Source organism: Dioscorea cayenensis, chromosome 5 (genome assembly GCF_009730915.1).
Source record: "Dioscorea cayenensis subsp. rotundata cultivar TDr96_F1 chromosome 5, TDr96_F1_v2_PseudoChromosome.rev07_lg8_w22 25.fasta, whole genome shotgun sequence".
NCBI classification, from domain to species: Eukaryota; Viridiplantae; Streptophyta; class Magnoliopsida; order Dioscoreales; family Dioscoreaceae; genus Dioscorea; species Dioscorea cayenensis.
The window spans coordinates 27,544,199-27,565,802 of record NC_052475.1 but is presented as its reverse complement, the minus strand read 5'-3'; the positions used below and the strand labels follow the sequence as shown (position 1 = coordinate 27,565,802).

Sequence of the window (21,604 nt, the reverse complement as noted above, 5' to 3'; positions counted from 1 at the left end):
GTGGGCTTTCAACCTGTTCTTGGCCTACTCTCTGTAAATAGAGTACATAAACTAGCAACCAACCCTGGCTTCAAATTGGTTGTAAAATTGAATAGAAAAGGGACCATGCCTCATAAGAGTCACATCTATTTGATGCCTATTTCAGTATTTCTCATTCAACGGTGTAAATTTTACATTGAATAATATTATATGTATACATGTTCAATATGAGATTTTTCATGTTTTAGACAAATTCATTGAGGTCCATTGGATGAGTATGCACAAACCGGATGATCAATTTCAAAAGACGTTCATTTTTTTTATATGTGACTTGTTAATTTTATGAAAAAAATAAACAATAATTGAAACTCACACAATTTTTTTTTTTGAATAATAGGCAACAAGCTGTAATGTCCTCCAGCTTGGTTCTTTGGCCAAGTTTGACTAGAGAGCATCCTGATTTTTTTCAGGAAGTGGAGCCCACTCTCTGCCATTTTACCCATGACCCCTGTCATGTCACCAGTGAATTCCGGATCTGGTAGGCTGTTCTTCTTTGAGTTGGAGCTGTTTTTAGAGAGCTTGGGCTGAAGGCATCTTCTTCAATCTTGAAAGCTCTTTCTCCTTGGAAGAAGTCTAAAGCTTGGACTTTGGAGGAAGGTCCCCTTCGCCGGCAAGCTTAGAGGTAGGTGTGTTGCTCTTGTGTTGGGAGTTTTGATCTTGTGAGGTTGTTGGTGCTTTGATCTTGATTGCATGCTTCTTCTCCCTTGTTTGAGGTGGTTTTGATATTCTTGTGTCTTGTTTGAAGCATGACAGTAAGCATGATTTGTGTGTATCACCTTAGTTTGTTTTAATTAATTATGCATGTGTGTAGCCTTGATCTAGGATATGCAATCGTGGTGTGTGTCTATAAATTTGCCTTTGCTTTTGTGGATCTGATCATGTAATCATGCTTTGAAGTTTACCTTATATATATAGATCCATACATCTAGTGTATAATTATAGCTATATTCATGTAAGGTTGTGTATATTTATTTATAGTGAAACCCGGGTATACTCTGACTACTTGTGTTGAGAAAATCCTTGCATACGGGTGATTTTCAGTTGTTAGTATATTGTGTATTAATTCCAATCATGCTTTTGAGCTAGATGTATTTATTTATTTATTTGGAGAGTGAGTGTAGCACGGTGAATGTAGGTACTGGAGTGTGAGCACACCTCTTTCATTAATTTTTTGGACCTTACTTTAGTTAACTTATGGTATCAATAATTCTGTATGTTTGCATTTGTGTAAATCTGCCATCTTGTAAAGCATGCTAAATTGTTGATTGTAATTATGTTCTTAGTTGATCTTTAATTGTATTTATTGCTGGTAAGCATGAGATATTGATTTCTTTTTAGTATTTGATTTTCTGAAATCTTCTAGACTCTAATTGCGACTCTAATTGCTTTACTATGTTTATTATTTTGTATCATCATGACATCCAGAGTTAGCTTATGCAAACACCAATGTAAGCATGCCTTGTTCAGTAGAATTGTCTAATTATACGTGTGTGTGTGTATACATGTATTTAATTATGCATACTTATCTGCAACCCTAGTATGTCTCCTTTGTGCTAGCAATTAAATATTAAAGCATGGCTTCTTCGTAAACCATTTATATTAGTTGTTATTTACATGTGTGTACATATTTTTGTGATTGGTTGTTCTGATTTTAGCTGTGGAATCTTGAAAGTTTGTTGTATAAATTCATGTTGGGTAAAGTTTGGGCTATAGTTGTAAGTTAGGCAGAGCCCAAGAATTATTTCTAAGTGTAGTTATTTTGTTAGATTAGATTATTGTAGTGAGCCTTAGTTCGTGGGACTTGGTGAATGCGACTTTATAGCTCGGAGCCAGGTACGCTCTCGCACCGTATAATTCCATATTTCTGACATTTGTTATTATTGAATTATTGCATTATATAGGAATTTCATTTTTTTTTGTTTAAATACTTGTTATTTATTATTTATTTTATTCTTGCATTATTAATTCGGTATTTCTTTATGTCTGTATTCTGTATTTCTGCGGTTTTAGTACATCTTCATTCCTGGCTCGCCCAGCTAGGAGGAGTAAATCTTAGCCATATGCACATGTTTTCTGTAGTAGCACTACCCCTTGACCTAGGTCGAGATCCAGCTTCGTCTATTGATATTTAGTTCTGTTCTGACTTCACAGTCGATGATCCAGCCTCGTGCTGTTGATTGTTTTCTGCGTGTTTTTCATATTTCTGATTATTTCTGTCCTCTGAGTATTTTTTGTATTTCTGTGTGAATTTTTATAATTACTCTGCAATATCCGCATTATCTGTTATTTCTGCGATCCTACTGGGCCCTTGTGGCTCATACACTATGATTTCTGTTCTCGCAGGAGAAGATCAAGTCTAGGCTCGGGGTGTGTCTTAGAGTCGTATTCTTGATTTGTAGTATCTTTATGGTGAACTTATTTGTGAGAGTAAGACTTGTATCCGTCTGTATATTTTGGTCTATAGACTGTTTGTATGACTCTGTATTTCTGTAGGGATACTTAAGCTCATACATGTATTATTTCGGTTCCTATCATCTTATTTGTAGTTCTGTATTACTGTTCATATTCCGTTTGCTAGAGTTGACTTTAACCAGGTCAAATATGAGGCCTTGCACCCAATGGGGGTCAGTCGCATTGGATGCGGTCGATCTATCAAGTACTGAACAGTACTGAGCCTATATTAACAATAGGGAGAATAATACTGCTGGGGGAGGGATTTGAACTTATGACCTCCTCTTTTACATTTTGGTGTCATACCATTAAGCTATTCAATGGTTGATAAAAACTCACACAAATTGATCTATTAAAAAAACTAAAATATAGTGTTTTTTTTCATCTATTTGAAAAAAAAAATTGTCTAACTTTAATTAATATCCATTTTATCCATGATTTTCCATACTGTTAATGTTTCAAATGTGATCACAAAGTCATATATTGACCAAAGAGAGGATGGGGAATTTTTACTAATTTGCTCCCTCAGTTTTTAGATAAATGACATTTTAATTATAAAATAAAATAAAATTCGATGAATAAGTGTCAATTTAGAAAAAAAAAATAAGATTTTAATTACTTTCAAAAAAAAATTCCAAAATTATTTGTTCCAAATTTAAATTATTTTAACAATTAATTTTGTTCCTTACAATTTTTATTTTTTATTTTTAAAATGGCCATGCGAAAAGGAATAATAGAATAATAACCGAGAACATCTTATGTGCAAAAAAATATTTTAATGAATTACTATGATAATTTTTCATTTAATTTAAGTGCTAAAACCTTATACTAAGGGGAGATTTTATTATCTCACATATAAAAAGATATGAACAAACTACATCAATCTTAAAGTGAATTTAAATAAATAAAAATAACTATGAAAGAATTTTAATATGTACAGTGTAAAGAATAAAATGAAAAGCAAATCACATATTCTTTTTGTGTTTATCTTATCTCTTAACAAATTGAATTTATAATAATTATTTATTTAAAAATTAAATTTAACACTATTACGTTAGTGTTGAGATGGCCGAGTTGGTCTAAGGCGCCAGATTAAGGTTCTGGTCCGAAAGGGCGTGGGTTCAAATCCCACTCTCAACAATCAATCTGTATATAATATATATAGATGTATATTTTTTTTAAAAAAAAATTATTTATTATTAATTAATAATTAAATTATTCCTCTGTTTTTTATTTTTGCCTTTCTTGGTGGCCGCTGTGCGCATAAACCCTAGCCCTAAGCATCAAAGAATCACAATGGAAATCGTCGCCGTGAACGAATCTGTCGAAGGGTATGCATTCATTCCCTTCTTTCAACTCTTAATCCGCCGAAATCTCTCTCCTTTATCTCTAATTCGACCTGAAATTATCCCAATTTGTTGATTTTTTCCCCTCTTGTTCTCAGTTACAAACCTGAGCCGGATTTTTTGGAGGATTCCAAGGAACCATTGCTTGACATTGAGGTGAATGATTCCACGGAGTTTTGGCTCATTCAATGGCCGATCAACCAAGTGAGTTTTCCTTTCTTGTTTTTCTTGTGTTTTTATTTATTTATTTTTGTTGATTATTCTGTTTTACTTTTTAGATCGCTTTAATTTTGATATGGTGTTGTTCTTGCAGTTACAGCCAGTTGATTTTAATGGGAAGGAGCTTTCTCTTAAGCTTCATCCTGATGGGCGATTAGGTGGTTTTGAGAGCTCATCAGGTACTTATGAGCATTGTTTTATTTGATTTTGGTTTCAAAATGTCAACTTGTTTGATTGTTCTATAGTTTCATGGTCACTTCTTGGTTGCATATTGATTCTACAAGTTAATGGATGTGTGTTTTTGTGATGATAGGCAAAAGTTATGATGTGGTGAGCTTTGCAGCACAAGAACCTAATGCAACTGTTTTTGTGTCATCTCCCAATGAATCAAAAGTCGGTATGTGATTGAGATTGTGTTTTCATTTTTTGTGTTTGAGAATTCATGTTAAACTGAATGCTTTTGGATTGAAGAAAATATGCTTTAGTTATCATCCCTTAGCTGCATGTCTTGTGGTATATGTATGGTATAAGAGTGAGGCATGCTCTGGTTTAGGTGTTGGTGGATATAATTTTAACTGAATTTCTTTTTTATTGTTATTTTGGTAACAACATTGGTGGGTGTGTGTTCTATGACTGTCTGTTTTAGTTGTGTTTCATGGAATCTTTTAGGTACTATTGCCAATTATGAGGATTATAGTATACATTTGCTCAAAACAATATGTCACCATTTTGATCAATACATTGTAGAATGGTTATGTTCTGAAAGGAAGTAAAGAAAAGATAAAAGCTGAACAAATGAAGAATTTTTTTCAAAATAATAATAATAATAATGAAGGATTTTATTGTGTTGGTCATCCTTACCTGTCTTAACCTAAGTGCCTTTTACCCAACAGTTTTATCACTTTATTGCATCTACTTTGAAATTTGAGCCGATACTACATCTGCAGTTCTCATTCATACCATGTCATTCATGCAATTTGTAGATATACTGATGAATGATAACTCATGCTCCATGAGACCATAGATGCACAGTGATGATATATTGATATGGAAAATTTAAACTCTGATGCATGTAGTTAAAATACATGAAATTTGGGCGTAGTGTAAGATATGTTCTGTGGGAGTTAGGATTCATTTTAGTTTTGTGAGTGCTTAGGTCTTTCATGTGAGAAAATGAATGATGAATTTAATATTGAAATTAATTGCTTATGATCTTGGTAAGCATATGTTGGCACAAAAACACTGCTGTTTTATTCTCTTGTCAAGCCAAGATCTGTAACAGATGGGATCAAACAATTAATTGAACAAGATATAATATATGTGGTCATAGTTGTCATTGTGTAAAATGTCTTACTGAATTTTGATCCTCTTCTACTTGGCTTGCTCCACGTGTGTCTATTGGCAATTTTAATTGTCAAATGGCAGTGTGTAGGGGTGCTTAAAATCGGCGAATGCTATTCCAAAGATTTATATAATTGATTCCATTACATAATGGATCTAACCCCTTGAAATACAAGGGAGAGGAAAGTCCATTATATTTCTTGATTCTGGTTTATACTATTATATACTTATTATCTATGTTCATTCCTTTTTTTGTTACTTGTTCAATCTATATAACAATCAATGATTTATCATGCTTCCTCACTCTTTTGCCATGCTCTGTCCTTCTTGCTTAGTCGGGAGGGTTTCCCGCAGAGTCTGTTTAGTTCATTATCCAGAGCCTGAAGAACTGGAGAAATCAGCTACTGGTAGGAGATCGGAGGGTAAGTCTTCACACTGGCTGGCATACTCTGCTCTGTTTTCCCATGTTTTCTGCACATTTTGTGTGAACTATTCTCGGGTCAGTCTAGGAATCAATGATCTGCCTTCTTTCTCAGGTCCCATGAGCAGGAGCATGTCTCGTCTCACTGGAAGTCGGTTGAGGTCCGGAAGTAATCGAGGCACTGGTGCAACTCATGATACCTTGACTTCAGCACACAGTATGGACCAGAGAAGTGAGGAACTCTCACCAAAATCAAGTAAAAAAAGACGCAAAAACACCAGTGCACCTATTGTTGATACACCTACAAGATCAGCAGGACGACCTTCTCATGCTTCTGAACCAGAAAGCCAGATGACAAACACCACCTCCGGTTCTGAACTTTCTCGTGGAGACAAATCAAAGAAGAAGAAGAAGAATAAAACAAAAGTCGAAGAGTGATATCAATCATCAATAATATTATTGAAGCACAAAATTTTGAAGAAAACAGAGAAACAGTTTTGATTTGCTAACATTGTTTTGCCATTAAAATCACACTGTTTTATCTCAGCTATGTTCATTCAAGCAATGCAATACAATATACATTTGTTTATTAAGGAAATCCTTATTATATGCCAACTGATGATTCTCTAATGGGCATCATCTAATTTTAAGTTATTCAGGTGTGCAAGTGCAAAATCAGTTTCTCACATTTACAGGGGTCTATATACAAAATAACCGATGAAAATATCATAAAATCTCGTCTGACGTGGCATCTTATCCTCCTTCCCAAATCGGAGGATCTCAAAGAAATATTCTTTTGAATTTCAGGGACCTTATCATAACATTACTTCTCGTCGGAGCTTTCTCTTCTCTCCTAGAAAATGGCAGCGCCTCCACCTCTTCTCTCATCGCCGCCGCAGATCGCCGGCATCCCTCACCGGCCCAACCTATGCTTCAATCCAACATTGAGACGACAACAGAAGCCAAGGTTATCCCCGGTGCGCGTCTCTCTCCATGAGATCTATGCGGCGGCGCCGGTATTCACGATATCGGCGGCGGAGGGAGTAGGGTACTCTCCGGCAAGCTACTACACGTCGCTGGGGTTGTTCGTGATCTCTGTCCCGGGTCTCTGGTCGCTCATCAAGCGTTCTGTCAAATCTAAGGTCTCATCCATCACTTTGATATCATTTAATGCATTGGAATTCTGAGTTTTTTTTTCCTTTTTTTTTTTTTAAAAAAATTGAATTTATTTGGAATTAATTAATCGTGAAAGAAAATGGGATCAGATTGTGCAGAAGACGTTCGTCAAGGAGGGAGCGGCGGCGGCGGCGGCGGCGGCGCCGAAACAGGTCGCCGGCGAGATCATGTCCTTTTTCACGCGCAATAACTTCTCCGTCTCAGACCGTGGCGAGACCATCACGTAATCCTCCTCCGTTTCTCTCTGTTTCTCTATTACTACATTATTAGTTTGATTTTTAATACTATAATTATTTATTTATATTTAGATAAAAAAAATTAATTAAGCAGTATTTATCTTTTTTTCCACCTTGATAAAATAAAAATGTTTGATTTTAGTAAAAGCCCATACATACTCTGATATTTGGTTCGAACATTAAAATGAACAGACGTTATTAAAAATATTTAAAAAATTCATAAATTAGCCGTGAATCATCTCGGTTTTTTGTGTAGGTTTGAAGGCATGATGGTGCCAAGTAGAGGACAAGCAGCATTGTTAACCTTCTGCACATGTATTAGCTTGGCAAGTGTTGCACTTGTTCTCACAATCGCATTGCCAGAAGGTGGCAACAATTGGTTCTGGCTTACTGTTCTCAGCCCTTTAGCGTGAGTTCTCTAATCACAATTCACAAATACTACCACTAGTACTAGTACTACCAAGAGATTAATCATAGATTTGTGGCTTTATTATATATAGAGTACTGAGTAATAACTTCTTGGTTCATAATTATTGTTTAGAGGAGTGTATTACTGGCAACGGGCGTCAAGGAAGGAGGAGATCAAAGTGAAGATGATTGTTGCTGAAGATGGAAACCTCTCAGAGATCATTGTTCAGGGTGATGATCAGCAGATTGATCAAATGAGAAAGGAGCTTCAACTAAATGAAAAAGGAATGGTTTATGTGAAAGGCATCTTTGAAAGATAAAAAAGAGTGGGAGATTTTGCTGACAAAGAGTGAAACAGTTGGTCAAATTTGCATTCTAATTTTGTAGCTAATTGTCTCAATTGAGTAAAAATTACATAAAATTACATCAACTTGTTCATGGCGTGAACACGGCGAATAACATGGACACAATTCACAAGTCCAAAAAAGAAACTCAAGCTTCTGGCACAACTAGAAGATGCACAAAAATTGGCATAAAAAAAACTGTCATACCTTCAACCAAAATTTGCATTAATTGATTGTCACTGTATGGTGAACAAACACAATGCAATTACAAAATAAACATGGTTGCAGATTGATTAGTTTGGAACTATCTTAAGAAGCTCGATGTCGAACAGTAGAGTTTTGTCAATCAGTCCTTGGTTCTTCAACACAAAATCTAGCGCCCTTTGTCCCTGAGTCGAGAAAAAATAAACATAAGCTGTTATTTACGGAGAAGAGTAAGATCTGGGGTTCCAATTAAATTACCGAAAAGGTCATTGGCTTTGGACCAAGTTTGTTGAAATCATTGTCAGGATATCCCAACTCTGGAGGAACTATTATCCTGCATTGCTGTGAATTAAACCTTGAGATAAAGGTACAGTATAAAATGTATGCATCATCTAGAATATGAGAGACAAATTGTAAAGTGATAATGAAAAATCAATTGTTATAGCAACAAACAAATCGACCTTCTATTTAACAAAATGAAGTGTTACACTCCAATATCTATAGTTAATGCACAATTTAATTGCAAGTGCACAGCAATTAAGCAAGGTGGCGAGTAGAGAGGCACCAGTATGAGGATAAAACAATTTGATTATTAACTTTAAAGAGGTGAGTTGGGTGGACCTCATGTCCAGGTGAACAAAATTTTCCATATGAAAATAAATGGGAGAAAAACAAATTTTCACCTGCGAATGCCTCCAGAAGCCATGCCTGCTACAGCTTCCTCAAAAGCAGGTATAACCTACAAATTGGAAAACAACAATTTCCAAGGTGTTACTTCAAGTATGTCAGTACATTTTCTTTTTAAAGCATGCCAAGTACATTTGACTATTATGGACACTTGTTGTAAGTAAAAAAAGAAAAGAGATCTGCAGGGCTACAAAGACACAACTTGTGACTAGATAAACAAAAGTGGAATTTAAAGGAACTTTCTTGTTCCGTGTGAGATTGGGAAGGTGCGCGAGCTTGTTACCTTTTTCGATCCAAGTTTAAACTTGAAAAAGTCTTTATCATCACCCTGCAAGTTGAACAAGAGTATGAGAGTTTTGACTCATAAACAGAAGGAGGACTTGGGGATATGCCTAGAAAATTATTTAAAAGTATTACGAAGGTTCACAGTCAAAGAGATTCTTTTACTGTCAAATTTTTAGGATCCCGTGCAATATCAACACAAACCTACCATACCTAGAAGTAAAAAAGAAAAAAGAACAAAAGAAGAAGAAGAAGAGTCCAAACGGAGAGTGCCATACCTCAAAAGAACCACCTTTTGTCTTGTTTCTAGCTTCAAAAATTCGTCCATAGTATCCTATGGTATAGCCATCCCAATCAACCTTAAACGCATTTAGAATTTAAAATCTGCATCAGAGTCTATGCTACTCAACCAAACTTCAAAAACATTCCAATAAAGGTTTCAAAAAACATAGAAGTTAATCAAGACAACACCGCCTATTGTCAAAAACACACACAGAGGAGCAGCTACATATCTAGAGAACAATATGCACCATTAGACATAATTGATAATTCTATCAAAACCACTCTCAAATTGAAATAGTCAAATTCATGACAAGGATATGAGAAATGAGACATAAATCTTGATGAAATAAGGTTTATGTAATTCTCACCAATATCTTAGTCAAAGATTACAAAAAATGCAATAGTCTTACCACCACAGTCTCACCCAGCTTTGGTGCTGGACCATCACCAACTCGCAAATCCTAAACGCATAAGAAGCTAATTCAGCAAAATAGAAAATGAAGCTATACCACACACATGCATAAATGGTGCAATAGGTGAATGAAATGTTACTAAGCGATTGCCTTGTACTGAAGCCCTGATTGTGTCTCTGTATAATCCGGAAATTTCATCTTTGTTTTCCCATAATCCTTCCCACGCAGTGCAGGCACTAAACCAAACATTTCCAAGCCAATAATATGCAGGATTAAATCCTACTATTTTCACTCGGAAAAAATCATAAAAGTTGCAATTTTCGAGGGATTGGTCCAAGAACAAATTCATCCATGGAATCAATAATTCCTACAAGTATCTGCTAAAATATGTCAAGACAAAACAATTTCCAATGCAGGCGTTCACAAGGTCATTAAAAAGTGGGACATTAAATAGTCATTTGATGCATTTAGTTCGTCAAAATAAGAGCGTAGGGGATCAAGATGAACAAAAATAAATAAATAAACTGGATTTAAACCGAATTACTGTCAGCGAACTCTGAAGCAATTGCAATTGGATTCGCAAAAGAGTGTGACAAGGCACCAAAAGTGCACAATAGGGTTGAGCACAAAATCAATCTCCTTCCCTCCAATGCTTCACCACTCCCCATCCAAACATTCCCCTCTGAAAAAATAGTAAATTATGGAATCATAACATCGATCTACGAAAGAAATCAATTACCTCAACAAACCCTCGATTGAAAATCACAATGAATCAAAGAACTAGAAGAAATCACCGTCTGAAACAGAGACCTCAGAATCCCTGGAAGTTCCACTCGTGATCCAAAGATTTCCTCTCTTGAAACCCAAGCCCTAATTAAACGAATTTCATCGATATAGAGTAAAAAAACAACACCAATTTTTCCAAAAAAACAAAGCAGAGAATTCACCAGAGAGGAAATCACACCTTAGAGAAGAGAGATCTCTGAGTTCTAGCATTTGATAAATTCGGAAGAAATCCAAGAGATGAGATCGACGCCATTGGAATACCTTCGAAGGTATCAGCACAAGAGAAACGAAGCAAACGCGCGAAAGAGAAGATGGAAACTATCCGTTGTTTAAAGACCATTATACCACTACCTACCCATACTAATAATATCAATGAAGTAAGGGTGTTTTCGCCATTTCAAGCTCTGAGACTTGGCTCTAGAGATATCCTGAATGTAAGTCTGTGGATGTGGACTGTCTTGAAATTTTTGTTGTTAATTTAATGATTTAATTCCAATTTGATTTTAATTCTTCAAATCTGTGTTTCTGTATTTGTTATGATATAATCCTTCGTGTCATTAACCAGCAAAACAATTAAAAATATAAAATAAAATTTCCCGTTAATAAAATTATTTCTTTCCATATTTGAAATATTCATCTTTAGACCCAAGTTCAAAGTGTTTTGTCTGGCTTTTCAGAAAAAAAAAAAAATCCTTTGTGAGACAAGCTTAAGAGTGTTGATGAATGCAAGGCTAACTATATAATTAAAAAATAATTATTCTGAAAAAGTAAAGTTTATATAATCATGAACATGAATTTCTTGAAAAAAAAAATAACATAACTTAAAATGAGTTGAAAAGCACTGCATGTCAATATTTAAAATTAATTCATAATATTTAAGCAGGAATACAAGCATGTATCTTCTGGGCTGGAATCAACGCCATTTTGCCCACATTCCGTACTTGCTTAATCAAGGCAGTTGGTAATGGTGAAAACACCTTATTATGGTTTGATAGATGGCTAGAAGGACAATCCCCCAACAATCGTTGGCCATCTCTTTTCCTGTACTGAGGTCTCCGCTCCCAACTCTATTACAATTTCTGAAAATCTAAATCTTCTAGCAAAATTACTTTATTCTGTTGGCTAGCATGAGATAACAAGATTCTTACGCTTGAGAACTTATTCAATAAATGTTGCAATCCGTACGCCACTGACACATGCATACTTTGTCACAATAACTCCGAATCAGTGGACCACCTTATGTTAAACTGTATCTTCTCTTCTCGTATTTGGTCCTTTTTCAAGTGTCTTTTTGATTCTGAAACCCTACCTTCCTAAGTCTCAAATATCTGGACCAACTGGATTCCCTCTTTGAATCCTTCATTAGAAATCTCTGGGATCTTTGTACTAGAGCCATTTTCTGGATTATTTGGATGGAACGCAACAATCGTATTTTTAATCATAGTTGTTCTACTATTTCCTCTACATTATACAAAACAGCTAACTTGGTTCTTACTTGGTTATCTGCAGACCCGGAGTCTCACCAACAGGAAGCTTCAGAGGACATTCAAAAAATCAAGCGCTCGTTAAACTTCCTGAGCTCCAGATCCACCGACTTCTCCAGCGAGCTGGCGCCCAGCCTAAGCCAAGAGTAATCCGTTACATCCGTTTTTGGACAGGCCTGTGTCTCCAGATGGTTGACTTCGCCGGCTCCAGATTTTTACCTTTTATTATGTGTTTTTTCGCTGCTACTATTGTACCTTGTACTTCCATGTATTATTTTTTTTAATAAATTAATGGTTTATCCATCTTATTAAAAAAAAAAATACAAGCATGTATGTATTCTTAAATTCATGGCATAGAAATCTTATATAAAATATATGAATCTTGCGCTGTCTTTAATATTTTTCACATGATTCACATTACATTATTATTTAAAAACTATACATTTTCTTTGAAATGTTATACTCTAACTCATTTTCTCCCATGATATACCTCTAATTTAATCAACATATTTATTTGGTTAAATTCACCTATTTAATAACAAATATTTAGAATTAATTAATATTACCAAATATTTATTACTAATTTATATAATAATGCAATAAACTTCCATATCTCACGGTTGAGGATTTAAGTTGTACATTCATGTCATAAAAAAAAAAAGATAATTATCAAAGCGCATCATTAATTGATATAAAATTCTTTATCTTGAAATCCAAAATAAAAATGCCGTGAGGACATAACTTTACTTGCAAACCAAACAGATTGTGTACTACAGTAATGATGACACACATCTCGAGGCAGAGAGAGGACAGTGCACGGTTCTCAAAGAAGATCATGGCAGCATTGTTGGGGATTGAGGGGCCACTTTATGCCTAATAGCTTAAGCAATTTTACTGTATAATAATATGGGGCATCCACCCCATCATCCAATTCAATTCTTGATTTGATGTTTAGGTTTAGCCTGCTTCAAATCATTCTCTTTACAAATAAATTTTTTCTTACTCCTCGTGATACATACTTTTAATTAAAATTTAAATCAGGATCGAATACAAATGTAAAACATACATATAAACTTAATAACACTTGGCTTTAATTTTATATAAATTTTGATTTCACGATCATTCCAAAATAAGAAATTTTCATAAATAATCCAGTACCAATAGATTAAATAACTACTGATTACAAATAAAATAAAATAAAATAATTATGATAGATTTTTAATAACAAATACATCAAGTCCTGTAAATAAAATTTCTAAAAACTTATAATAGTTATTTCGATATTTTAAATTATTATCGATGATAATATGTTTATATAATGAATAACTTTTTTTCTCTAGGTTGTATCGCATATGTTCACACACTTGTCACTTTATGTTTGTCTTTCTCTCGACAACTTATTAATTATGGTATTACATATAAAGATTAAAAATTATTAGGTGATGATAATTATCAACCATTTCTCTTAATTTATGTTGAGTGGCAATGACACTCCACTCTATGAGGCATTACTTTAAAACTAATCTAATTAAATAATATAAACACCACAATTAATTTTTTAAACCAAATGAGTATCCCACACAGTTGCATGTATTTGTAATTCAGCATGTCAAATAAAAAAATGGAATATTAAATCTATTCCTCTGATTAAGGATGGCAAAAAAAAATTAATTAACATTTTACATTCCCTTAATTAGTGTCACTTAATCTCTTCATCTTCACCGTCGGATCATATAATACACGCACATCCAACCGTTGATCCAGCTACAAATACTTTCCCATTCCAGGCACGTCAAACGAAAAACACGGAACACATTTGCATTCAAGTCCTTTTCGAAATATTTATCTTACCAAGGACTTTTTAGAAAGATCTCACCAACGTGATACAGAGAACTACGGGAATGATGAAATAGTGGGTAGTAGTATAAACGACGAAGCGATTGAGAAGACAGGCACGGCACTTAATTTCCCCAAGCTACCCCTACGAACAATCAAAGATAATTTCCCGAATAATAATATTGATAATAATTTTAAAAAATAAATAATGTGCATCACAACCGAAAGAAGATCAGAGAACTATAATTTCTTGAATAAATAAATAAATAAAATAAAAATTTGAACATAATTTAAATGCATTTTTTTTCTAGAAGAATGGATGTAGGGGCAAATGCGTCATTTAACAGTGCCTCTTCATATCCAGAGTGTCCAAGTCTATCAGAGCATCACTCAGGGACAAGGGCCCAAATTCAAACCTCGTCTCTGAAACCCGCCTCCATCTCCATCTCCATTGCTGGTGCTTGCTCGCCAATGGCGGCGCTGGATCTCCCCTGCGACGGCGATGGAGTTTGCATGCGCTGCAGCACGAAGACGCCGGAGGCGGAGGTTGTGCACTGTCAAACCTGCACCACGCCTTGGCACGTCCAGTGCCTCTCCAAGCCTCCTGAAACCATGGCCGCCGTTGTTGGCTGGCTGTGCCCTGACTGTGTACCCCCTGTTGACGTCGCTGGAGCCGGAGGTGCTGGTTCCGTCTATGCGCCTTCCACCGCGTCCAGTCAGCTTGTCGCTGCCATCCGGGCGATCGAGGGTGATGCTTCGTTGACGGAGGCGGAGAAGGCGAAGCGAAGGCAGAAGCTGCTTTCTGGTGGTGTGGAGATGGATGAGGATGACGATGAGGAGGAGGAGGAGGAGGAGGAGGAAGGGGAGGAGGGTAGAAAGCGGAGAACGAGGAAGGGGAAGGAGAAGGAGGATGCTATAGAACTTTTTGATGGGAAGTTTAAGTGTTCATTTTGCATGCAGCTTCCGGAGAGGCCTGTGACCGTGAGTATTGGTTTTTCTGCCATTTTGTTAATCTTTTTACGCTGATTTATTGAGTTTATTTAACATATTTTTGTTTGTTTCTTCGGGAGCTTTAGATCGAAGATCCCTGCGGGAGCTGTGCTTGGTTTACTTTTGATGTATAAATTATCATTGCTCTTGTGCTTCTTTTTCTTGAAAGTTGGTGCAGGTGTTTGATTTTTTTGTTTCATTTCATTCTTGTGCTATTATGTGCTTCTGTTGGCTCTGTTTGTAGATTTAATGGAGATTCAAAGCCAATGAGTGTGCCTGAAATGTGCAAATGATATAAAAAAGAGATGGATAACCAAGGGTAGAATACAGGGGAAAAGCTTCTTTCTCTGTGTTAGTCGGCTTTGTGTTTCTAGATAAAATTTTTAAATATGGTCAATCTTATTGTTTTGGTGCGGTCCGGATTACTGTTCCGAATGTTGCATGGTTTGCTTTTGGTGTTGTTTTACTAGGTTGTTTCTCTATCTAATCTTGTTTTTGAATGTTGATAATTTACCCTTTTGAGATCATTGGTGTAGCAGTTTTTTGTTTTTTCAGGGAGCAGAGTCTTTGGAACTTTGTTCTTTATGATCAGTTTCAGTAGTTAGTGACCTTGAAGTGAGAACTAAGCTTCATAATTCATACTGAGAAAGCTGGCTTTGGTGCACTATTGTTGGTGCTTACTATTGACATCAAATATGTTTCACCAGTAGAGGTGCACAAGCATGGCCATACCCATAAAATTTCCTTCCTGCAGACCGCACCCTCTTACATGAACTCAAAACTAGCTCTGCCAATCCCATTTTTCAATCCCAAATATATCATGTTAACACTACAGAATTTCTTTGGTTCATGGTCCTAATAACTTTTGGAAAGAGGAGAATATCATACTAGAGAAAGAATCCAGCTAAGCTTGTGGGACTGTTAGGAGAACCGAAACTAAAGTGCTTGCATTCAATTAATAGTTTGGGTTTTTAACTGATTTTAATAGCTCTGAATAAAATGGGACATTACATATCGGTGTCTGGAGGGAGTATGGAAATCTCTGCCTTTGTTTTGAATTTTTCTTGGCATGAAGGTTGATTAGTCTGACACAACCAGATAGAGAGTAAGGTTTTTGTTATGATATGGTTTGTGATTCTTGTGCCATTGGAGTTGTGGATAGATAATAATCATAGACTAAGCCGAGTATCATGGTAATGTGCAAGTGTTGCCGCTTACTGATTTACGTTGGCATACCAACTTATAATTTTATTTATGTATTTATTTATTTATTTATTGTTATTATTATTATTATTTGCGTGAAAAGGTAATGAAAACATATTCTGAGGACTGAAAAGCATCTACTTCATACTTCATAGGGGGATGTCTGCTAGATTATGAATAGTGTTCAATGTTCGCCTAATCAATTTGATGTTTTACGTGATGCCAATTTATCTTTTCGTCATGTTCATTATAGACCAATATTATATCAGTATTATATGAATTTTGTTAATTTGAAAGATGTAACTTGGATTAGAATCTACGACATTTCCTTGATTGGCCATTGGAAACTACTGTAGTTCAAATTGTTTGTAAACCTACTTAAAGTTAACAATCTTAGATCTCAGTCATTAATTTTGTCCTCAAATGGATGAGCTTGCCCTTCTATTCTTGCACAATCATTAAAGCGGTAAATGCTCTGTAAAAAGAATAATATCCCATGTTTCAGTGTCTTTGATTAATTTGGCATTCCTCCGTTAACCATTTTTGTCAAACATCTAGCACATCTAACATCTATGAGAGGCTGAGTGACCCTAAGGGGCTTGTGTTTAATCTAGTGATTACTATGTCAAGCTCGACTATCTACCCAAAATGTTCAATTTGTTGCTAATGTTATTTGTGACAAATTTGTAAAATTTTTTATGCTGAAAAGCTTCTGTGCATCTGTATTGTTTACATTGACTATTTTCATGGAGTGCATAATCTTTTGAAAAAGCGGTGCATAATACGACAAAACACAATAATTAGGCTTGCTTGCTATTGAGAACTTATCAGCATAAAAATGCAATGCTTTCACCTAGTGCATAATCTGCTAAAAGCGCAATGCATGATACAACAAAAGCTCAATAATTAGGCATGCTTACTAATCAGGACATATCGGCATAAAAGTTCAATGATTTTTTGGTAGTGCATAATCTGTTAATAGTAGAATGTGTAATAATCGGTTGCTATTCAGGACATATTTTTCATAAATTAATTGCTCAGGTGCATTGTATGCTTTCACAAATTATTTTCTATGGTATGTTTTATGCTCTCACCCAGAGAATAATCTGGTAAAAGAGCAATTCATAATACGACAAACTGCTATAATTAGGTTTGCATACTATTGAACTGAAGGAGGTGATAGGAAATATCACGCACAACTCATTGTCTGATGAGCTTTTCACATAGTTCTGGAATCACCTTTGTTTTGTTTACTCTGTCAGCACTTTTATTGGTATGCAAGTAAAACCATATGGTCAGGCTTTTCATTGAAATAGTTTACTATCACAAACTGATTTTCCCACTATTTCCCCCTTTGTTCCTAAATACTTGTGTTGTGACGAGGACATGACCCTTTCTTAATTTGTAGTATATTCTAATTATGACCTTGATCTCAAGCAAGTATTGCTCATTTATCAGGATCTTCCTTGCTATGAAGTCTTTGGAATTGGTCTTGTCTTCAATGGAAACTTGTATTAGATGAACCATGTACATAGGATTATCTTTTGTATCTCTATTTGCATTGATTTTAAGTCTGCAATGATGGTTGGCTTGTCAAATCTGTTGTTGTTGTATGAGTGCTTTGTTGTTTTTCTTTGCTTTTGACACATTCCTGTGTAATATGTCTCTTGTCTGCAGACACCATGTGGTCACAATTTCTGTTTGAAGTGCTTCCAGAAATGGGTTGGCCAAGGGAAGCACACTTGTGCAAAATGTCGCACACAGATTCCATCAAAAATGGCATCTCAACCAAGAATTAATTTATCACTTGTTGCTGCTATTAGAATGGCAAAAACTGCTAAATCAGTTGTAACTGGTGTCTCATCTCAAGTATACCACTTTCTGCGTAATGAGGAAAGGCCCGACAAGGCATTCACTACTGAGAGGGCAAAGAGGGCTGGGAAAGCTAATGCATGCAGCGGTCAGATATTTGTTACTGTACCTCCTGATCATTTTGGTCCAATTCTTGCAGAAAATGATCCCAAAAGGAATCGTGGTCTTCTTGTGGGGGACTTGTGGGAGGATCGAATGGAATGTAGGCAATGGGGAGCCCACTTCCCTCATGTTGCAGGTATAGCAGGTCAATCAGAATATGGCGCACAGTCAGTTGCACTGTCTGGAGGTTATGCGGATGATGAAGATCATGGCGAGTGGTTCCTCTATACTGGAAGGTACAAACCCTTTCACATTTCTCATTTATGTAGCTAAATCTTGATATGGGATGCCTCTGCAGTAGTCTGTCATTGTAATTCTTTCTGGATACAATGCAATGTTTTAATTTGCTTCCCATGATCTTCTCCTTGAGATGCACATCTTGATGCATGTGTTTTTTCTCTGGGTTGAGTAAATTCTATCATTCTTCTGCCAGTGACATATGGTTCTCTTGATCTATGTCATTACTAAAATACATCTTTAAATTTACTTGAATGACAGTGGTGGGAGAGATCTTAGTGGAAATAAGCGAACAAACAAGGAGCAGTCATTTGATCAAAAGTTTGAGAAACTTAATGAAGCACTCCGAGTCAGCTGCAAAAAGGGTTATCCTGTTCGTGTGGTCAGGTAGGTGTCCAAAGTCTTCACATCTTCTGATTGATCATATTATGATGAGATGCTCTAATCATTTGTGCACCCTTGCGAACTTTGATTCTTGCAGCTAATCAACTTGTTTGATTTTCCTGATCTCTTTCACTTGGCAGATCACACAAGGAGAAGCGCTCCTCATATGCACCTGAGCATGGAGTCCGGTATGATGGGATTTACCGGATTGAGAAATGTTGGCGCAAAGTTGGAATTCAAGTATAGTCCGTTTGTGTGTCTTTCAAGTGTTTCTGTTTTCCTCCTTCAAGCCTCCTTTTAAAATATAATTCATCACGTATGTTGTGAGTTCTCTTTTCAGGGTTTCAAGGTTTGCAGATATCTTTTTGTAAGATGTGAAAATGAACCCGCTCCATGGACAAGGTATTCTGACATCTTAAGTTGTATGCTCATGTAGCTTGTTTGTAATACTTCACATACTATGGTAAGCTATCTTATGCCTTCTTTCACGACAATTTGGATTTCAGCGATGAACATGGTGATCGCCCAAGGCCTTTACCAACCATCAAGGAATTGAAGAATGCAACAGATATATCGGAGAGGAAGGAAAGTCCTGCTTGGGATTTTGATGTATGAAATTGCTATCGCAACGTTATTGTTTTGTTTTCTGTGTTGCCTAGTTTTGCCTTGCTTCCATATTTCTGTTTGTGTAGTCGTTGTGGGTTTTGGTTTATGTGCATAGTTCGCATTGCTCATGTACACAATAAGATGTTTTTCTACTCGACAGACATATTTTTACCAATTTTCACTTATGGCAAGAATACTGGTGTATATGGATGAGAAATTTCCCACCAGGCAAAGCGATCATGTTTAATTCACTCTATCCTTTTCTGTGATCATTGTCTTGTTCTAGGTTTTTGCTTATATTTTCCTTAACGTAATTTTCTTCATTTCTTATTAGGAGAAGCATGGCTGGAAATGGATGAAACCTCCACCCGTAAGCAGAAAGCCTGTGGTAACTGGAAATCCAGAGGATACGAAAAAAGTAAAGAAAGCAATTAGGCTTGCTCAAAACAACACTTTTAGGGAGAGGCTTTTCAAAGGTTTGCGCTGTTCACACACACACGCGCGCGCACAATTTATAGGTTTTTCTTACCATGTATTTCTTTTGGATGAATATTTACTGTGTTCGTTTGCTGTTATGTGCAGAATTTGGATGCTTTATATGCAGAAAAGTAATGAGCTCTCCCATGACAACCCCTTGTGGACATAATTTCTGCAAGACATGTTTGCTGGATGCATTCTCTGACAAATCATATATGCGGGAGAGAACCCGTGCTGATGGGCGTACCCTTCGAGCACAGAAAATAGTAAAAAAATGTCCGAGTTGTTCTGTTGATATCTCTGATTTTCTACAGAATCCTCAGGTTATTTCCTGCATGTGTGACTTTAGTTTGTTATATAGATGAAAGGAGAAACTGAAAGCCTGTGGATTACTTGTTTCAGGTCAACAGAGAGCTGATGGATTTAATAGAATCACTTAAAAAACAGGCTGAGGAGGAGGAAAGAGCTAAAGTTGATGATGCTGGGGTTGATTTGGATGAAGAATGTGATATTGCTGAGGATAGAAAGTCTGATAAAGAAGGGAGTGATAATGCGAGTAACATTAGTGAAGGAGGACCTGGTGATGAGCAAGGTAAGAAGTTCAATGTTGAAAATTCTGACGAGAAAGTGAATGGGAACCCCGATCACACAGATAAAGATTCTCAAGTTGATTCTATTACTAACGAAATGGATGTAACTGCAGCTGAAGAGAAGAATGGTTGCTATAAGACAACATATAAGATGAAGAATGACAAGGCTACACCGAAGGCTAACAAGAAGTTTAAGTGCGAGGAACAAGTTTCGAATTCAAAGAAAGATATTTCTGGTGGGAAAGCTGCTCATTCCGAGATGCAGAGGGAGGAATTTGTGAATTCAAAAGAAGATATTTCCGTTGACAAAGTTACTTATACTGAGAAACAGGGTGAGGAGGAAATTATGAATACAAAGGCAGAGATCTCTGTTGAAAAGGTTGCTCATAATGAGGCACAGAGTGATGAGGAAGTTGTGGGTACAAAGAAAGAGATTTCTGTTGACAAAGTTTCTAATTCTGAGAAGCAAAATGATTTATTAGTGACATCTGAGGGCAACAAATTGGATTCTCCAAAGGGAGGAATCAAGAGCAATGCAGAGAACTTGGTCAAGGGAGGGAAGCCTCCCATTGCTGTGAGGTATAAGAGGCTTGCTAAAAGAACTAGGGCAGCCAAAAGAGTGACTGATACTTCTGATAATGGCGATGAATCCCCTTCAAAGATCCTGCGTGCTGAACCAGATGATGACTTCCAGTGATTACTGAAGTGCCTCATCTGGTAACCTTTCCATTTTGCTAATTCCATTTTATTAGATGCCTTCCATACCATCATTTTGTCGGTGATATTCCAACTATGAATTGCTATTTGTTTGTTGTTCTAAGCTTCTCCGATCACAGGTGCATGCCTGGTTTTTGTTAAACATATGTTCTTTGTTTTTCAGTGTGCAAGACGCATCTGTAGCTTAACCTCTTAGACTTATATTTATATATATATATATATTTACTTTGAGAGAACTCTCTTAGACTTATATTTATGGCATTTGACATGGTGAAAGCATTGTGTATGGAGCTCTGTTGTGTTCCATATGTTGTGGTTGTCTCTATTCCGTATCTTCACTTGTTTCCTTTTTTTATGTATTTGTTTATTGGTACTAATGCAAAAGTATATGGAATTGAACATAGGTTTGCTAATATACCTTTGTAATTTATTCTCATACATAGCCGGACATGGATGAACGAGTGAACACCA

At 36.0% G+C, this 21,604-nt stretch overlaps 4 protein-coding genes, 1 long non-coding RNA gene and 1 other non-coding gene across 9 annotated transcripts; 5 read left to right on the top strand and 1 right to left on the bottom strand.

The window, feature by feature from the left end:
* The first annotated feature begins 325 nt into the window (after positions 1 to 325).
* LOC120262366 lies at positions 326 to 2,602 on the top strand. Its single transcript, XR_005536765.1, has 2 exons — positions 326 to 1,872; positions 2,383 to 2,602. It is a non-coding gene; the product is annotated as an uncharacterized LOC120262366 (long non-coding RNA).
* Positions 2,603 to 3,549: 947 nt separating this feature from the next.
* Positions 3,550 to 3,630, top strand: TRNAL-AAG. Its single transcript has one exon. It is a non-coding gene; the product is annotated as a tRNA-Leu (tRNA).
* Positions 3,631 to 3,712: 82 nt separating this feature from the next.
* On the top strand, positions 3,713 to 6,410 carry LOC120261203 (mediator-associated protein 2). Its single transcript, XM_039268987.1, has 6 exons — positions 3,713 to 3,821; positions 3,935 to 4,040; positions 4,150 to 4,234; positions 4,369 to 4,452; positions 5,732 to 5,818; positions 5,933 to 6,410. Exons 1-6 carry the CDS (start codon positions 3,787 to 3,789, stop codon positions 6,253 to 6,255), a joined length of 720 nt encoding a protein of 239 aa, XP_039124921.1. The 5' UTR covers positions 3,713 to 3,786; the 3' UTR covers positions 6,256 to 6,410.
* Positions 6,411 to 6,572: 162 nt separating this feature from the next.
* LOC120261202 (protein COFACTOR ASSEMBLY OF COMPLEX C SUBUNIT B CCB1, chloroplastic) lies at positions 6,573 to 8,067 on the top strand. The gene is made up of 4 exons (XM_039268986.1): positions 6,573 to 6,959; positions 7,083 to 7,216; positions 7,486 to 7,638; positions 7,771 to 8,067. The coding sequence occupies exons 1-4, from the start codon at positions 6,678 to 6,680 to the stop codon at positions 7,955 to 7,957; spliced, it is 756 nt and encodes a 251-aa protein (XP_039124920.1). The 5' UTR covers positions 6,573 to 6,677; the 3' UTR covers positions 7,958 to 8,067.
* Positions 8,068 to 8,185: 118 nt separating this feature from the next.
* Positions 8,186 to 10,964, bottom strand: LOC120261200 (peptidyl-prolyl cis-trans isomerase FKBP19, chloroplastic). Of its 3 annotated transcripts, none has more exons than XM_039268983.1 (10): positions 10,814 to 10,964; positions 10,644 to 10,719; positions 10,394 to 10,531; positions 10,000 to 10,085; positions 9,847 to 9,897; positions 9,433 to 9,513; positions 9,156 to 9,200; positions 8,869 to 8,924; positions 8,444 to 8,519; positions 8,186 to 8,370 (listed from the first exon to the last, which is right to left on the bottom strand). In XM_039268983.1, the coding sequence occupies exons 1-10, from the start codon at positions 10,886 to 10,888 to the stop codon at positions 8,275 to 8,277; spliced, it is 780 nt and encodes a 259-aa protein (XP_039124917.1). In that variant the 5' UTR covers positions 10,889 to 10,964; the 3' UTR covers positions 8,186 to 8,274. The 3 variants fall into 3 exon arrangements, with proteins under 3 accessions (XP_039124917.1, XP_039124919.1, XP_039124918.1); XM_039268985.1 differs by having other exon boundaries at positions 10,660 to 10,719; positions 10,814 to 10,864; XM_039268984.1 differs by lacking the exon at positions 8,186 to 8,370 and having other exon boundaries at positions 8,444 to 8,527.
* A 3,394-nt stretch (positions 10,965 to 14,358) lies between these two features.
* On the top strand, positions 14,359 to 21,367 carry LOC120260382 (E3 ubiquitin-protein ligase ORTHRUS 2-like). 2 transcript variants are annotated; one of them, XM_039267851.1, is made up of 11 exons: positions 14,359 to 14,936; positions 17,826 to 18,358; positions 18,621 to 18,746; positions 18,884 to 18,983; positions 19,084 to 19,145; positions 19,250 to 19,352; positions 19,684 to 19,825; positions 19,932 to 20,149; positions 20,229 to 20,338; positions 20,378 to 20,418; positions 20,530 to 21,367. In XM_039267851.1, exons 1-11 carry the CDS (start codon positions 14,427 to 14,429, stop codon positions 21,111 to 21,113), a joined length of 2,529 nt encoding a protein of 842 aa, XP_039123785.1. In that variant the 5' UTR covers positions 14,359 to 14,426; the 3' UTR covers positions 21,114 to 21,367. The 2 variants fall into 2 exon arrangements, with proteins under 2 accessions (XP_039123785.1, XP_039123784.1); XM_039267850.1 differs by having other exon boundaries at positions 20,229 to 20,418; positions 20,530 to 21,365.
* Positions 21,368 to 21,604: the final 237 nt, after the last annotated feature.

What these genes read in the sequence shown, in the direction of transcription:
- LOC120261200 (XM_039268983.1), bottom strand. Translation starts at nt 10,888, where the DNA reads ATGGCGTCGATCTCATCTCTTGGATTTCTTCCGAATTTATCAAATGCT. An exon ending in TGAGGTCTCTGTTTCAGACG is followed by an intron (nt 10,532 to 10,643) that starts GTGATTTCTTCT and finishes CTATTTTTTCAG; the next exon opens with AGGGGAATGTTTGGATGGGG. An exon ending in CAAAGCCAATGACCTTTTCG is followed by an intron (nt 8,371 to 8,443) that starts GTAATTTAATTG and finishes TTCTCGACTCAG; the next exon opens with GGACAAAGGGCGCTAGATTT.
- LOC120260382 (XM_039267850.1), top strand. Translation starts at nt 14,427, where the DNA reads ATGGCGGCGCTGGATCTCCCCTGCGACGGCGATGGAGTTTGCATGCGC. An exon ending in TATCCTGTTCGTGTGGTCAG is followed by an intron (nt 18,747 to 18,883) that starts GTAGGTGTCCAA and finishes TTCACTTGGCAG; the next exon opens with ATCACACAAGGAGAAGCGCT. An exon ending in GTCCTGCTTGGGATTTTGAT is followed by an intron (nt 19,353 to 19,683) that starts GTATGAAATTGC and finishes ATTTCTTATTAG; the next exon opens with GAGAAGCATGGCTGGAAATG.
- LOC120261202 (XM_039268986.1), top strand. Translation starts at nt 6,678, where the DNA reads ATGGCAGCGCCTCCACCTCTTCTCTCATCGCCGCCGCAGATCGCCGGC. An exon ending in AGCGTTCTGTCAAATCTAAG is followed by an intron (nt 6,960 to 7,082) that starts GTCTCATCCATC and finishes AAATGGGATCAG; the next exon opens with ATTGTGCAGAAGACGTTCGT. An exon ending in ACTGTTCTCAGCCCTTTAGC is followed by an intron (nt 7,639 to 7,770) that starts GTGAGTTCTCTA and finishes ATTATTGTTTAG; the next exon opens with AGGAGTGTATTACTGGCAAC.
- LOC120261203 (XM_039268987.1), top strand. Translation starts at nt 3,787, where the DNA reads ATGGAAATCGTCGCCGTGAACGAATCTGTCGAAGG. An exon ending in TTCAATGGCCGATCAACCAA is followed by an intron (nt 4,041 to 4,149) that starts GTGAGTTTTCCT and finishes TTGTTCTTGCAG; the next exon opens with TTACAGCCAGTTGATTTTAA. An exon ending in TCCCAATGAATCAAAAGTCG is followed by an intron (nt 4,453 to 5,731) that starts GTATGTGATTGA and finishes CTTCTTGCTTAG; the next exon opens with TCGGGAGGGTTTCCCGCAGA.